Source organism: Coregonus lavaretus (genome assembly GCF_964263955.1).
Source record: "Coregonus lavaretus genome assembly, contig: HAP1_SCAFFOLD_255, whole genome shotgun sequence".
In the NCBI taxonomy this organism is placed as follows: domain Eukaryota; kingdom Metazoa; phylum Chordata; class Actinopteri; order Salmoniformes; family Salmonidae; genus Coregonus; species Coregonus lavaretus.
The window spans coordinates 214827-230406 of NW_028157546.1; the positions used below are offsets into that span (position 1 = coordinate 214827).

At 43.1% G+C, this 15580-nt stretch overlaps 1 protein-coding gene across 1 annotated transcript; it reads left to right on the forward strand.

Annotated features, from left to right (window-relative positions):
- The first annotated feature begins 1345 nt into the window (after positions 1-1345).
- LOC311125295 (ribonuclease H2 subunit A-like) lies at positions 1346-14929 on the forward strand. The gene is made up of 9 exons (XM_084199346.1): positions 1346-1384; positions 11375-11541; positions 11770-11841; positions 12076-12202; positions 12343-12430; positions 12871-13008; positions 13279-13366; positions 13728-13851; positions 14096-14929. Exons 2-9 carry the CDS (start codon positions 11415-11417, stop codon positions 14259-14261), a joined length of 930 nt encoding a protein of 309 aa, XP_084055472.1. The 5' UTR covers positions 1346-1384; positions 11375-11414; the 3' UTR covers positions 14262-14929.
- The last annotated feature ends 651 nt before the right edge of the window (positions 14930-15580 follow it).

Sequence of the window (15580 nt, forward strand, 5' to 3'; positions counted from 1 at the left end):
GGGGAGAAAGAGAGAGAAGGAGAGAGCGAGAGTGATAGAGAGCGAGAGAGAGAGAGAGAGGGGAGTGAGAGGTGAATGAGATAGAGACAGTGCAAAAAAAGAGAGACACAGAAGGAAAACAACCCCTCTGGTTGGTCTAAGAGGATGATTGGTCTACGAACCATTATCAGAGAGGACCAGAAATACCACACACACATACACACATACACACACACAATACACACACACCATACACATGTCCATCATCTAGGTCTAGGAGGATCAGAGAGGTCAACATGACTAACGACGCTAATGCTCCATGAGTACGTCCTCACTGTCACCACTGCTCTCTATCTCGCTCTCTCTCTCTCTCTCACACACACACACACACACAACACAACACTGGGCTGCTAATCACTGCTACCTAATTAGCACCCATTGAGTGGGACTTGTCGTTCCATTGGATGAAATTGGAACGTTCAAATGGGAACAACAAATTAATGTAGGTTAATAAATGCTATCTCTCATCATGGTGGTTGGTGTAATTAGGAGAGGGTTAATAGTTTGACATGTTGTACTATCCGAGTGAGAAGAGAGAAAACATGAAAAGAGACTTGAGAAGAAGTGTGTTCTTTCAGATATGACATCCTATGACATGATTATAACCAATAACCTATCTGGACTGCAGATAAATTAGGCTACATTAAATCTAGATGTCACCGCGTAACCCCGACAGCGAGGCCATCAAGAGGGAGGGGGAGGCGGGAGAGGGACAACTTAGGAAAGGCCATGTTTTATGTTGTACCGTGTTACCGTTCGCTTGAATACCAACCTAAGTGATTTGGTCATGTGTACATTTACATTTTAGTCATTTAGCAGATGCTCTTATCCAGAGCGACTTTCAGTTAGTGAGTGCATACATTTCCCATACTGGCCCCCTGTGGGAATCAAACCCATAACCCTGGCGTTGCAAGCGCCATGCTCTACCAACTGAGCTACAGGTGTACCTACAATGGGATTTATTTTTTGTGTGAAATATTTGCTGTTCATAGGGGCTGACGCGTTCGAACACACACACACACACACACACACACACACACACACACACAAAGCATCTCGTTAAACAGAGTGACATTTAAGTTTCAGGTTTTATTTGTCACACGCACAAGTACAGTGAAATGCTTAACTTGCATTTCCTTGAGTTAGACCAGTAAGATGGAAGACTGTTGCTGCCATCCTCCGAGTGTAAAGAGGTTCTGCACTAAAATAATAAGCATACAACCTAGGGGAGCCAGAGGATGGGACAACATATCCCATGAAGCACTGTTCACCACATGAGGGTTACGTCAGAGATTCCGCGCCAAAATTGACTGACCACCAGACAGGAACATCAACAGCACACGGGGTGAGTTGGACTTTATGTGCGTATGTTTTATTTTCACTTGCTAAACAGCGTGCATTATTCAACTCAACGCAAGTAAGACACTAAAATGTTGCTAACATGCTTTAAACAAACTGCTTAGCTAGACAGTTAGCTCACAACTAGCCCTAGCCCTTGATCACGACTCTCAGTCAGTTCCCTTACATTACTGGTACACCGAAGTCATTGGACGAAGCCGTCTTCTGTATGGGGTGAAATATATTTTCGAAAAAAAAAAGAAAAGATTTTCAGCTGTTTGAAGCTGGTGCACAAAACCGAAAGTAAAAAAACGAAACTTAAGCACCAGAAGCATAGAGACCGGAAGTAAAGGACGCAAAAACTAAACTAAAGCACGGGATGCATAGAAATCGCAGCACATAACAGATCTACCGCCTATTAGACTTGCTTTCAATGAAAATTAAATATCTATAACTCACATTTCTATGTGAATCTGGGCCACCCAAAAAGTTACAAAATGAAGCTTTAAAGGTGCACTATGCAGAAATCCCTCTGCCATTTTCTGGTTGCTAAAATTCTAATAGTTTGCATAGTTTCAGTTTATGTGACAACACAAGCAAGTTTTTTTAAAAGTTATTTTATTTAACCTTTATTTAACCAGGTAAGCCAGTTGAGAACAGGTTCTCATTTACAACTGCGACCTGGCCAAGATAAAGCAAAGCAGTGCAATAAAAACAACACAGAGTTACATATGGGGTAAAAAACATAAAGTCAAAAATACAACAGAAAATATATATACAGTGTGTGCAAATGTAGCAAGTTATGGAGGTAAGGCAATAAATAGGCTATAGTGCAAAATAATTACAATAGTATTAACACTGGAATGCTAGATGTGCAAGAGATTATGTGCAAATAGAGATACTGGGGTGCAAAAGAGCAAAATAAATAACAATATAGGGATGAGGTAGTTGGGTGGGCTAATTTCAGATGGGCTGTGTACAGGTGCAGTGATCGGTAAGGTGCTCTGACAACTGATGCTTAAAGTTATTGAGGGAGATAAGAGTCTCCAGCTTCAGAGATTTTTGCAATTCGTTCCAGTCATTGGCAGCAGAGAACTGGAAGGAATGGCGGCCAAAGGAGGTGTTGGCTTTGGGAATGACCAGTGAGATATACCTGCTGGAGCGCAGACTACGGGTTGGTGCTGCTATGGTGACCAATGAGCTAAGATAAGGCGGGGATTTGCCTAGCAGTGATTTATAGATGGCCTGGAGCCAGTGGGTTTGACGACGAACATGTAGTGAGGACCAGCCAACAAGAGCGTACAGGTCACAGTGGTGGGTAGTGTATGGGGCTTTGGAGACAAAACGGATGGCACTGTGATAGACTACATCCAATTTGCTGAGTAGAGTGTTGGAGGCTATTTTGTAAATGACATTGCCGAAGTCAAGGATCGGTAGGATAGTCAGTTTTACGAGGGCATGTTTGGCAGCATGAGTGAAGGAGGCTTTGTTGCGAAATAGGAAGCCGATTCTAGATTTAACTTTGGATTGGAGATTCTTTATGTGAGTCTGGAAGTTGAGTTTACAGTCTAACCAGACACCTAGGTATTTGTAGTTGTCCACATACTCTAGGTCAGACCCGTCGAGAGTGGTGATTCTAGTCGGGTGGGCGGGTGCCTGCAGCGTTCGATTGAAAAGCATGCATTTAGTTTTACTAGTGTTTAAGGGCAGTTGGAGGCTACTGAAGGATTGTTGTATGGCATTGAAGCTCGTTTGGAGGTTTGTTAACACAGTGTCCAATGAAGGGCCAGATGTATACAAAATGGTGTCGTCTGCGTAGAGGTGGATCTGAGAGTCACCAGCAGCAAGAGCGACATCATTGATATACACGGAGAAAAGTGTCGGCCCAAGAATTGAACCCTGTGGCACCCCCATAGAGACTGCCATAGGTCCAGACAACAGGCCCTCCGATTTGACACACTGAACTCTATCTGAGAAGTAGTTGGTGAACCAGGCGAGGCAGTCATTTGAGAAACCAAGGCTATTTGGTCTGCCAATAAGAATGCGGTGGTTGACAGAGTCGAAAGCCTTGGCCAGGTCGATGAAGACGGCTGCACAGTACTGTCTATTATCAATCGCGGTTATAATATCGTTTAGGACCTTGAGCGTGGCTGAAGTGCACCCATGACCAGCTCGGAAACCGGATTGCATAGCGGAGAAGGTACGGTGGTATTCGAAATGGTCGGTGATCTGTTTGTTAACTTGGCTTTCAAATACTTTCGAAAGGCAGGGCAGGATGGATATAGGTCTGTAGCAGTTTGGATCTAGAGTGTCACCCCCTTTGAAGAGGGGGATGACTGCGGCAGCTTTACAATCTCTGGGGATCTCAGACGTTATGAAAGAGAGGTTGAACAGACTAGTAATAGGGGTTGCGACAACTTCGGCGGCTAGTTTTAGAAAGAAAGGGTCCAGATTGTCTAGCCCAGCTGATTTGTAGGGGTCCAGATTTTGCAGCGCTTTCAAAACATCAGCTGTCTGAATTTGTGTGAAGGAGAAGCGGGGGGGGCATGGGCAAGTTGCAGCAGAGGGTGCAGAGTTGGCGGCCGGGGTAGTGGTAGCCAGATGGAAAGCATGGCCAGCTGTAGCAAAATGCTTGTTGAAATTCTCGATTATTGTAGATTTATCGGTGGTGATAGTGTTTCCTAGCCTCAGTGCAGTGGGCAGCTGGGAGGAAGTGCTCTTATTCTCCATGGACTTTACAGTGTCCCAAAACTTTTTGGAGTTAGTGCTACAGGATGCAAATTTCTGTTTGAAAAAGTTAGCCTTTGCTTTCCTGACTGCTTGTGTATATTGGTTCCTAACTTACCTGAAAAGTTGCATATCGCGGGGGCTATTTGATGCTAATGCTGTACGCCACAGGATGTTTTTGTGCTGGTCAAGGGCAGTCAAGTCTGAGGAGAACCAGGGGCTATATCGGTTCTTAGTTCTGTATTTTTTGAATGGGGCATGTTTATTTAAGATTGAGAGGAAATTACTTTTAAGGAACAACCAGGCATCCTCTACTGACGGAATGAGATCTATATCTATCCAGGATACCTGGGCCAGGTCAATTAGGAAGGCCTGCTCGCTAAAGTGTTTTAGGGAGCGTTTGACAGTGATGAGGGGTGGTCGTTTGACCGCGGACCCGTTACGGACGCAGGCAATAAGGCAGTGATCGCTGAGATCCTGGTTGAAGACAGCTGAGGTGTATTTAGAGGGTATGTTAGTCAGGATGATATCTATGAGGGTACCCATGTTTACGGATTTAGGGTTGTACCTGGTAGGTTCGTTGATAATTTGCGTGAGGTTGAGGGCATCTAGCTTGGATTGTAGGATGGCTGGGGTATTAAGCATATCCCAATTTAGGTCACCAAGCAGTACAAACTCTGAGGATAAATGGGGGGCAATCAATTCACATATGGTGTCCAGGGCACAGCTGGGGGCTGAGGGGGGTCTGTAGCAAGCGGCAACAGTGAGAGACTTATTTCTGGAAAGGTGGATTTTTAGAAGTAGAAGCTCAAACTGTTTGGGCACAGACATGGATAGTATGATAGAGCTCTGCAGGCTATCTCTACAGTAGATTGCAACTCCACCCCCTTTGGCAGTTCTATCTAGACGGAAAATGTTATAGTTGGGGATGGAAATTTCAGAATTTTTGGTGGCCTTCCTGAGCCAGGATTCAGACACTGCTAGAACATCAGGGTTGGCAGAGTGTGCTAACGCAGTGAATAACTCAAACTTAGGAAGTAGACTTCTGATATTTATGTGCAAGAAACCAAGACTTTTGCGATTACAGAAGTCAGAAAATGATAGCGCCTGGGGAGTAGGAGTGATACTGAGGGCTGCAGGGCCTGGGTTAGCCTCTACATCACCAGAGGAACAGAGGAGGACTAGAATAAGGATACGGCTAAAGGCTTTAAGAACTGGTCTTCTAGTGCGTTGGGTACATAGAATAAAGGGGGCAGATTTCCGGGTGTTATAGAAAAGATTCAGGGCATTATGTACAGACAAGGATATGGAAGGATATGAGTAAAGTGGAGGTAAACCTAAGCGTTGGGTAACAATGAAAGAGATAGCATCGCTGGAGGCATCAATTGAGTCGGTCTACGCGTGTATAGGGGGTGGGACAAAGGAGCTATCTAAGGCAGGTTTAGCTGGGCTGGGGGGTCTACAGTGAAATAGTACAATTAGAAATAACCGAAACAACAATAAGCTAACCATGTTTGGGCTGAGGCTAAACATAAACAGGATGTAGTACCGTAAAAAGGAACAGTCCAGCAGACATCAGCTGTATAGCTGAGTTATCATACGGTCCGGTGGTAAAGCACTAGCGAGTAAGAGGCCACGGCTAGCGTGTGCTAGCGGGCCGGGGCTAGCAGTACCATCTAAACCGCTGGTAAATATATTTTCCATAACCAGAAATAATTTATTTTCAGCTGTTTGAAGCTGGTGTATAAAACCAAAAGTAAAAGATTAAGAAAACAAAACTTAAGAACGGGAAGCATAGAAATAATAGCGCACATAGAACTGATCTACAGCATACTAGACTTGCTTTCGATGAGTGACAGATCTATAACTCACATTTCTATGTGAATTTGGTTGGGTTGCCTAATAAGTAACATATTGTAGCTTTAAGAGCCACGATGCTTGGTCTGAACATTAACATGCATCGCTTGTGGTATGGTTTTGGAACCATAAGGACCTTATCTTTCTTATCAGCAAGAAATAATTTTCAAAAAACTAAAGGTTAAATTGATACACACCTTTTTATAGGGTTGGGGTTAGTGTTCCCACAAGGCCATATCGCCATGTTACAGCGCTTGTTTACTGGAAATTGATAGAAGACAAGGGTGACCACCTGTGTCAATTAGCTATCTAGCGTGCTCCGAACCCCTGTGTGCACCACCCTATGGGACTCACGATCACGGCCGGTTGTTATACAGCCCGGGATCGAACCCGGGTCTGTAGTGATGCCTCTAGCAGTGCAATGCAGTGCCTTAGACCGCTGTGCCACTCGGGAGCCCAAAGTTGTTTCTGCTGGTCGCAAAAAGCTAAATTAACATGACACAAGTGGAATTAAATGTAAAAGGCTTTGAAAATAAAAAAACTTGCGGTATGCTCAGTGTTCCGTTGACATTTCAGAGATATGCTTGTTTTTGTGAGAAATCTTAGAAAAAAAAACAGGAATTTCGCATTAATATGAAAAGCGTTTACTAAAATATGAAAATACTACATGTTGTCTCAAAATCGATATCTACCATACCTCTATATTGTTTTATGTCCTCCGGATTTGAGAAGAAGGATGACTAGTTGAACGGTGAGCCTGTCAGTTGGCCTTAATTCTCTCACAGCATCCAGCCTAACTGACACAGTGCTATTTTCCAGATTTTTTACCACTTTCTTTCTGGCCTCCATTGAATTATTCACCCTAATTTTGGCCATCCTAAAAGGGTGATAACTCAATTAACTTTTGAACGGATTATGATAGACACATGAGGTTTGGACCATTGGTTTTCTTAGAGGAAAACATTATTTTACCCATTGGTCAAAAGATGCGTTTTTTAATTGGACACCCTAATAAGGGCCATATGTTTCGAAAGCCGTATCACAAGCGATGATTGTTGACATTTCTAAACGGTTAAACACAATGCCGGGATTGTATACTGAACAAAAATATAAACGCAGCATGCAACAATTTCAAATACTTTATGGAGTTACAGTTCATATAAGGAATTCAGTCAATTGAAATAAATTCATTAGGCCCTAATCTATGGATTTTACATGATCGGGAATACAGATATGCATCTGTTGGTCACAGATACCTTAACAAAAGAGGTAGGGGCATGGATCAGAAAACCGCTGTATCTGGTGTGACCACCATTTGCCTCATGACACATCTCCTTCGCATAGAGTTGATCAGGCTGTTGATTGTGGCCTGTGGAATGTTGTCCCACTTTCTATTCAATGGCTGGGCGAAGTTGCTGGATATTGGCGTGAACTGGAACACACTGTCCTACACATCAATCCAGATCATCCCAACCAATGGGTGACATGTCTGGTGAGTATACAGCATTATCATGCTGAAACATGAGGTGATGGCGGCGGATGAATGGCACGACAATGGGCCTCAGGACCTCGTCACGGTATCTCTGTGCATTAACATTTCCAGCGATAAAATGCAATTGTGTTTGTTGTCCATATCTTATGCCTGCCCATACCATAACCCCACCATGGGGCACTCTTTTCACAACGTTGATATCAGCAAACCGCTCGCCCACACAACGCCATAAACGTGGTCTGTGGTAGTGAGGCCGGTTGGACGTACTGCCAGATTCTCGAAAACGACGTTGGCTTATGGTAGAGAAATTAACATTTACATTCTCTGGCAACAGCTCTGGTGGACATTCCTGCAGTCAGCATGCCAATTGCACACTCCCTCCAAACTTGAGGCATCTGTGGCATTGTGTTGTGTGACAACTGCACATTTTAGTGGCCTTTTATTGTCCCCAGCACAAGGTGCACCTGTGTAATGATCATGCTGTTTAATCAGCTTCTTGACATAGCACACCTGTCAGGTGGATGGATTATCTTGGCAAAGGAGAAATGCTCACTAACAGGGATGTAAACAAATTTGTGCACAACATTTGAGAGAAATAAGATTTTTGTGGGTATGGAACATTTCTGGGATCTATTATTTCAGCTCATGAAACATGTGACCAACACTGTACATGTTGCGTTTAGATTTTTGTTCAGTATAGTTCACATGAGCCAGTCGTGCCGCTGAAAACTGTAAGGCAGAATGCCGCCTAGAGTTTGAGAGCTAGCTCTGGCCCAGGGCGTCGTTCGGCTGCGCTCTTACTATTGGCCTGACTTTTTTAGTGACTGGCTTAAATATACTTTCGTAACTCACCAAAGTAAAGATGTTAGAGTGCTGGGTCACGGTTGTCATTTCTCTAAAATGCTTTGTATACTGCCAGACTAGCTTAAGTCGTCGTGCATGCATTGGATTTGCACTACTACCGACACATGCACGTGTTACTTCTACTATAATGGTTCACGGGTCAGCTGTTTGTTCACCCACACCCGCCCGGAATTGCTAATAACTCATCCGCAACCGCCCGACTATATATGATAAAGTGAAAATCTGAGGCCAGCACCCGACCCTAACCTGCTAGTATAGAAAATGGGCTGTGGGCTACAGTCAGAGACCGCAGAACGATTTTTTTGGCCTGATTTAGATAAGCAGAAACACACCCTATAATTTCCGACATTTTGATAGGCTATTTGTTAGTCAACTTGTCTATAATTAGATACATGCAACTTCTCTTCTGTCATTATGTTGCTCTAGAAGACTAAATAAACCCTTGCTCACCAGAATGTCATATATCCATAGAATGAATGCTTCATTCTAGTTGACATCATTCAAGTTTTCTTTGTCATTTTTGCTTCTTTCACGGAGCAAAGACATTTAGGGACCGGGAGAAAATGTAATAACCCCCCAAAAAACTGGAAAGATTTTCTGTGCAAAATTTCCAAATTACATCAGTTTGACCGGTTGTAAGGAAATAGAATGCAGTGAAAATTTCAGTGTCCAGATTTCAGTTTTCATTTAACCCATCTGAACAGTACGTTCACTTGACCTGCCATAGAACTATTGGAAGTCCCTGTCTTGTGACTGTCGAATTTGTATAGTGCCTCACAATCATCACACATACAGTGGGGGAAAAAAGTATTTAGTCACCCACCAATTGTGCAAGTTCTCCCACTTAAAAAGATGAGAGGCCTGTAATTTTCCTCATAGGTACTCAACTATGACGGACAAAATGAGAAAAAAAAATCCAGCAAATCACATTGTAGGATTTTTAATGAATTTATTTGCAAATTATGGTGGAAAATAAGTATTTGGTCAATAACAAAAGTTTCTCAGTACTTTGTTATATACCCTTTGTTGGCAATGACACAGGTCAAACGTTTTCTGTAAGTCTTCACAAGGTTTTCACACACTGTTGCTGGTATTTTGACCCATTCCTCCATGCAGATCTCCTCTAGAGCAGTGATGTTTTGGGGCTGTCGCTGGGCAACACAGACTTTCAACTCCCTCCAAAGATTTTCTATGGGGTTGAGATCTGGAGACTGGCTAGGCCACTCCAGGACCTTGAAATGCTTCTTACAAAGCCACCCCTTCGTTGCCCGGGCGGTGTGTTTGGGATCATTGTCATGCTGAAAGACCCAGCCACGTTTCATCTTCAATGCCCTTGCTGATGGAAGGAGATTTTCACTCAAAATCTCACGATACTTCCTTTACACGGATCAGTCGTCCTGGTCCCTTTGCAGAAAAACAGCCCCAAAGCATGATGTTTCCACCCCCATGCTTCACAGTAGGTATGGTGTTCTTTGGATGCAACTCAGCATTCTTTGTCCTCCAAACACGACGAGTTGAGTTTTTACCAAAAAGTTCTATTTTGGTTTCATCTGACCATATGACATTCTCCCAATCCTCTTCTGGATCATCCAAATGCACTCTAGCAAACTTCAGACGGGCCTGGACATGTACTGGCTTAAGCAGGGGGACACGTCTGGCACTGCAGGATTTGAGTCCCTGGCGGCGTAGTGTGTTAATGATGGTAGGCTTTGTTACTTTGATCCCAGCTCTCTGCAGGTCATTCACTAGGTCCCCCTGTGTGGTTCTGGGATTTTTGCTCACCGTTCTTGTGATCATTTTGACCCCACGGGGTGAGATCTTGCGTGGAGCCCCAGATCGAGGGAGATTATCAGTGGTCTTGTATGTCTTCCATTTCCTAATAATTGCTCCCACAGTTGATTTCTTCAAACCAAGCTGCTTACCTATTGCAGATTCAGTCTTCCCAGCCTGGTGCAGGTCTACAATGTTGTTTCTGGTGTCCTTTGACAGCTCTTTGGTCTTGGCCATAGTGGAGTTTGGAGTGTGACTGTTTGAGGTTGTGGACAGGTGTCTTTTATGCTGATAACAAGTTCAAACAGGTGCCATTAATACAGGTAACGAGTGGAGGACAGAGGAGCCTCTTAAAGAAGAAGTTACAGGTCTGTGAGAGCCAGAAATCTTGCTTGTTTGTAGGTGACCAAATACTTATTTTCCACCATAATTTGCAAATAAATTCATTAAAAATCCTACAGTGTGATTTTCTGGATGTTTTTCTTCTCAATTTGTCTGTCATAGTTGACGTGTACCTATGATGAAAATTACAGGCCTCTCTCATCTTTTTAAGTGGGAGAACTTGCACAATTGGTGGCTGACTAAATACTTTTTTTCCCCACTGTAACATAGCCGGCACTGCTATCATCCTCTTTTACCACTTCACCAAATCTTTCCCAAACATTACATTTCAGGCCCTCCCTTCTCTTTATTTTCAACTCTCCTTTCGCAGCTTTTCTCTTATCGAATTAAACTCCGACATTGTCCGTTTTGCCTCCTTGGATCAATATTTCTGCCCGTTCCTAAAAGCATTTGGTGATTGGCTGTAGGCTATTTGGCGCGCGTACAGTTAAACCCTAGAGCTTAGGCTTATGCACTAATGCCAGATAGCCTGAAATAATGAAATAAGAAGCTCAATGTAGCCTATAGATATAAATTGCACAATTATTTTTTTAAAGGTATTGTTTTCTCTTTATTCAACCCACCTGCCACCCACGCACCCTTTCTCCACAGAACATTTAATAACCCTAAACCTGCCCCTCCCTGCGGATATAACCGTGGGGACTGCGGGTTATGAGTCATCCCGCGCATCACTATTCTACTGTTATTTCTAGCTGGCTATATCTTGTCATTGCTTGCTTACAATTTGATTGCTATTTCAGGTTTCATAATGTCAACATAGCCAGCTACCAAGACCCTTGAAATGTTGCTTACAGTTGTTTAGGCTACTTATCCTGTTTACAGATCACTTGTTGTTTACAGTGTATTTTCTCTGTACAGTTGTTTACATTTCCTGTTTGTTTACAGTTGATTATAGACTTACAAAAGCAGACAGTGGAAGGTCGCCATGGATCTCGATGAGTTTGAAGCAGACAACTCGGTGAGCTGTCGCCTGGCTTCAGCGATACCCGATGTCTGCAAGACAGAAGACTGCTGTTTGGGTATCGATGAAGCCGGCAGGGGGCCTGTACTGGGTGAGTGGGTCTCAACCATGAAGATATGGGGTTTCTACCTCCTGTTCAAATGTCATGGATCACTAGTCCATGTTATCTAATCTATTTTTACATTTAGGTCATTTAGCAGATTTTTTTGGCTCCTATTCAAACGTCATGGATCACTTAGTAGATCACTGAATGTCTGTTATCTAGTTGCTTGGTCATCATTTGATGTTGCTTGTTAATATCATGCGTTTGCTCCACCAGGACCCATGGTCTACGGAATATGTTTCTGTCCCATCGGCAAAAAGGAAGATCTGAAGGACTTGAAAGTGGCAGGTAAGTTCATGATGTAGGTTCATGAAAGTTTAAAAAATATATATATACATAAACATTCAAGAGGAATCCACCGTTAAATAATTCATTCATTAATATCATACGTGTTCTGCAGGATGCCTGTGTGACTGTATTGTACATGTCTGTGTCTCTACTGACAAACCTTTGAGGATCAACAAAGTTGATTCATTCATCTGTTTATTGTACAATGATGAGTTACTGTGTCTCCTTTTCTAGACTCGAAGACATTGACAGAGGCACAGAGAGAGCATCTATTCCGCAAGCTGGACGAGGCCAAGAGCTTTGTAGGCTGGGCTCTTCAGATCCTCTCACCCAACACTATCTCTACCAGCATGCTGCAGAGGTATTTAAACACATACTGTACTACACACACACACACACACACACACACACACACAGAGACACAGAGAGAGAGAAAGACAGACAGAGAGCGAACAAGAGAACCCACACACAGATGATTCTAACCGTTCTACTCTTCCACAGGTCCAAATACAACCTGAATGCTCTCTCTCATGACGCAGCCATTGGCCTGGTACAGTTCGCCCTGGACAGTGGAGTACAGCTCAAAGAGGTACGGTACAAAGCATCTTGATTCTTGTAAACCATGCATACAAACACACCACTATCATCAATACACCATTACAAACCCTCTAAATGTCCTTTCTGCCCTACTCTTTTCTCTCACTCTGTCTTTCTATATTCCTTTTTGTCTCTCTCCCTCGTTTTCTCCCTTTCTCTCTATCATATCCACCACCCTTCCAACTATATAGACATGTTATTTTTACTCCTCATTGTTATTCACTGTGTATTTATACCTCTGGTCACTATTTCAGTTTTTCTTTATCTTAAACTCTGCATTGTTGGGAAGGGCCTGTAAGTAAGCATTTCACTGTTAGTCTACATCTGTTGTTTACGAAGCATGTGACTAATGAAATGTCATTTGATTGATTTGACCGACCTTCTATTACTACCCTGTCCCTTGTCCTCCCTCCCTCTCCGTGTGTGTGACAGGTTTTTGTGGACACGGTGGGTCCTGCAGAGAAGTACCAGGAGAAACTGTCCCAGCGGTTCCCCGGGGTGGAGGTGACCGTACGACCCAAAGCTGACTCCCTCTTCCCCATCGTCAGCGCTGCCAGTATCTGTGCCAAGGTCAGAGGTCACGCTAACTCTCTCATTTTCTCTTATAGTTTCCTCTCTTTGTCTCCTGTACCTCGAGACCAGGGATCTGAAAGTACTGGAGTGAAGGGTTTTGTCCCAGATTAGCAGGATTGAGGTAGCCTGAGTGCCAGTCTGTCTGTGCTATCATGCCAACTCCTTGTCAATCCTAGACAGCGATTGAGTTGGCAGGAGCACAAACAGACCTGGGACCAGGCTAAGAAGGAGGATCACTGGCCTAAATGATCTCTGCTGCTCCTTCAGGTGGCCAGGGACCATTCAGTAAAAGACTGGAACTTTCCAGAAGACCTAGGAGAGGTGGATGCAGACTACGGCTCTGGCTACCCCAACGGTCAGTAGGGGAACACGTTAGGGAAAATCTTCTCCCATCACACTCTTTTTAATGGCTTGACAACACTGGAACAATATATGAAGTTCATAATCTTATATTAAATCCTAGTTTAGTCAAATTTGACTCATGTTTTAGTCCTTTATTGGTAGAATTGGTTTAACACTAGAAGCGCAGAAACCATCGTTTTGACATCATATGAATTTAAATGTTGTATAACAATTTTAAAAGTCATGGCTGGAAAAGGATGGAGGTCCATCTTTTCTGTTAAATAGAAGAGTTTGTAGAAGTACAGTGTTTTAGTGCTGTAATGGTAGAATCTGTTTAAAATAAAGTAGAATGTCTTCTTGTGTGTTTCCTCCAGACCCGAAGACGAAGGTGTGGCTGCTGAAGTACCTTGACCCGGTGTTTGGCTACCCTCAGTTTGTCAGGTTCAGCTGGAGCACCACACAGACCCTGCTGGACAGCAAGGCTGTCACCGTACACTGGTGAGGAGAGATGGGGTGGAAGTGGGGGGGTGAGGGTCTGCGGTGAGAGAGGGCTACAGGTAGATGGTGAAAAGTGCTCAGTGTTTACCCTATATTGTACTCATTTATTTTACTACTATAACCCTGTTTACCCCCATACAAGTGTTTGAGGAAAGGGTAGGGGCTATAGCAATGTGAAAGCTGTATCTGTCTCTGTCTATACATTCAGTAGAACAAGTTCACATAACTATTTGTGTGTTATCAGGGATGATGATGAGGAGGATGGGGAGAAGGCTGCAGCACGTCAGAACAACACCTCCATGTTGTCCTACTTCAAGGCCGGCTCCAAGACCTCTGCCCAGCAGAGCAACACACACCAGACACACCGCTTCTTCACCGAGAGGAGACTGCAGAGCCTGGCCACACTCTGAGAGGAGGAATACACCCACCCACTGAGACATGGTGCAGGGCACACACACACTCTGTTTAACTGTCCAGTGTTTCCAGATTTCTATCAAATATGACCTATAGTTATTTACAATATTACTGAAATAGTGTTCCTACCCAATTTTTGTTATTAAGTGTGTTAAAAAGCAGCTTTTCTGAGTTAGAATGGTGTGGGCGTACCCCAACAGCAGAAGGGTGTGAGCGTATACTGGTCATAAAAAATATGAACAGAAGTAGACCGCTGATTGGCCAGCTCATCCTCCTCAGGACGATGACATCATCCTCTATGAGGAAATAGCAAGCATTCTGTTTGAAGTGGGGTTTTTAAAGTTTTTTTTATTTTTTTCCCTCAGATTCATGCTTTGGCCACAAATACGAGTATAGGTCAAGTCAACAACATTATTTGGGTCCGAGTTAACAATAGGAACTTTTAAAAGTTGGATTTTCACTGGACAGTTAATTAAAGATATGGAGAGGAGCACACACACACACTTGCCTGTAGATGCTGTAGAATACAAACCACATGCACACAAGATGAACAGTGCTGTGGGCACAACTGACTGAATGATGGATTGAAAAGGACTTGGAGCCCAACACTTAGGAACTTAATGAACTTTGTTGTCTTTTGAACAATAAATATATATTAATTGTTTCTGAATAATTGTCAATTTCTTTCATAGAGTTCAGGAAAGGAAATAGTGTTTAGTTCAGGTGTGTTTTTATTATTGCATTAGTGAATACTGCGCTCAGTAGGTAGTGCTCAATTTTCATATTCCCACACTGCGCCCAAGTGGTGAAAAACTTACAATTCAAGATATGTTTCACGTCAATTCTCTCCCATCCAATCTTGCTGCAGCCTTTATACTAGTTACATTTTACATTTACATTTTAGTCATTTAGCAGACGCTCTTATCCAGAGCGACTTACAGGAGCAATTAGGGTTAAGTGCCTTGCTTAAGGGCACATCGACAGATTTTTCACCTAGTCGTTATACACCTCGTATATGCCACAGATGTTCCGTAGGCACTGGAAATCACCTTTTACTGGAATAATTAGGAACTGTTCAGGAAGTCATAAAGGTAATACATTGTATAAGCATAAGTAGAAAACTCCCATCAACAGCTGATATTATGACCCTGCCTACTATTATTCTAATGCCTTATTCTCAGTGACAGACTTAAGACAAGTAGTAAATAGGCCTACAGTTATCATGCAAAATGCATATTAATACAAGATATATTATACTGAGTTTCCCTGAGAAAATACCTGTGATATTGGCATAGAGTAAATAAAGTGACAGTTG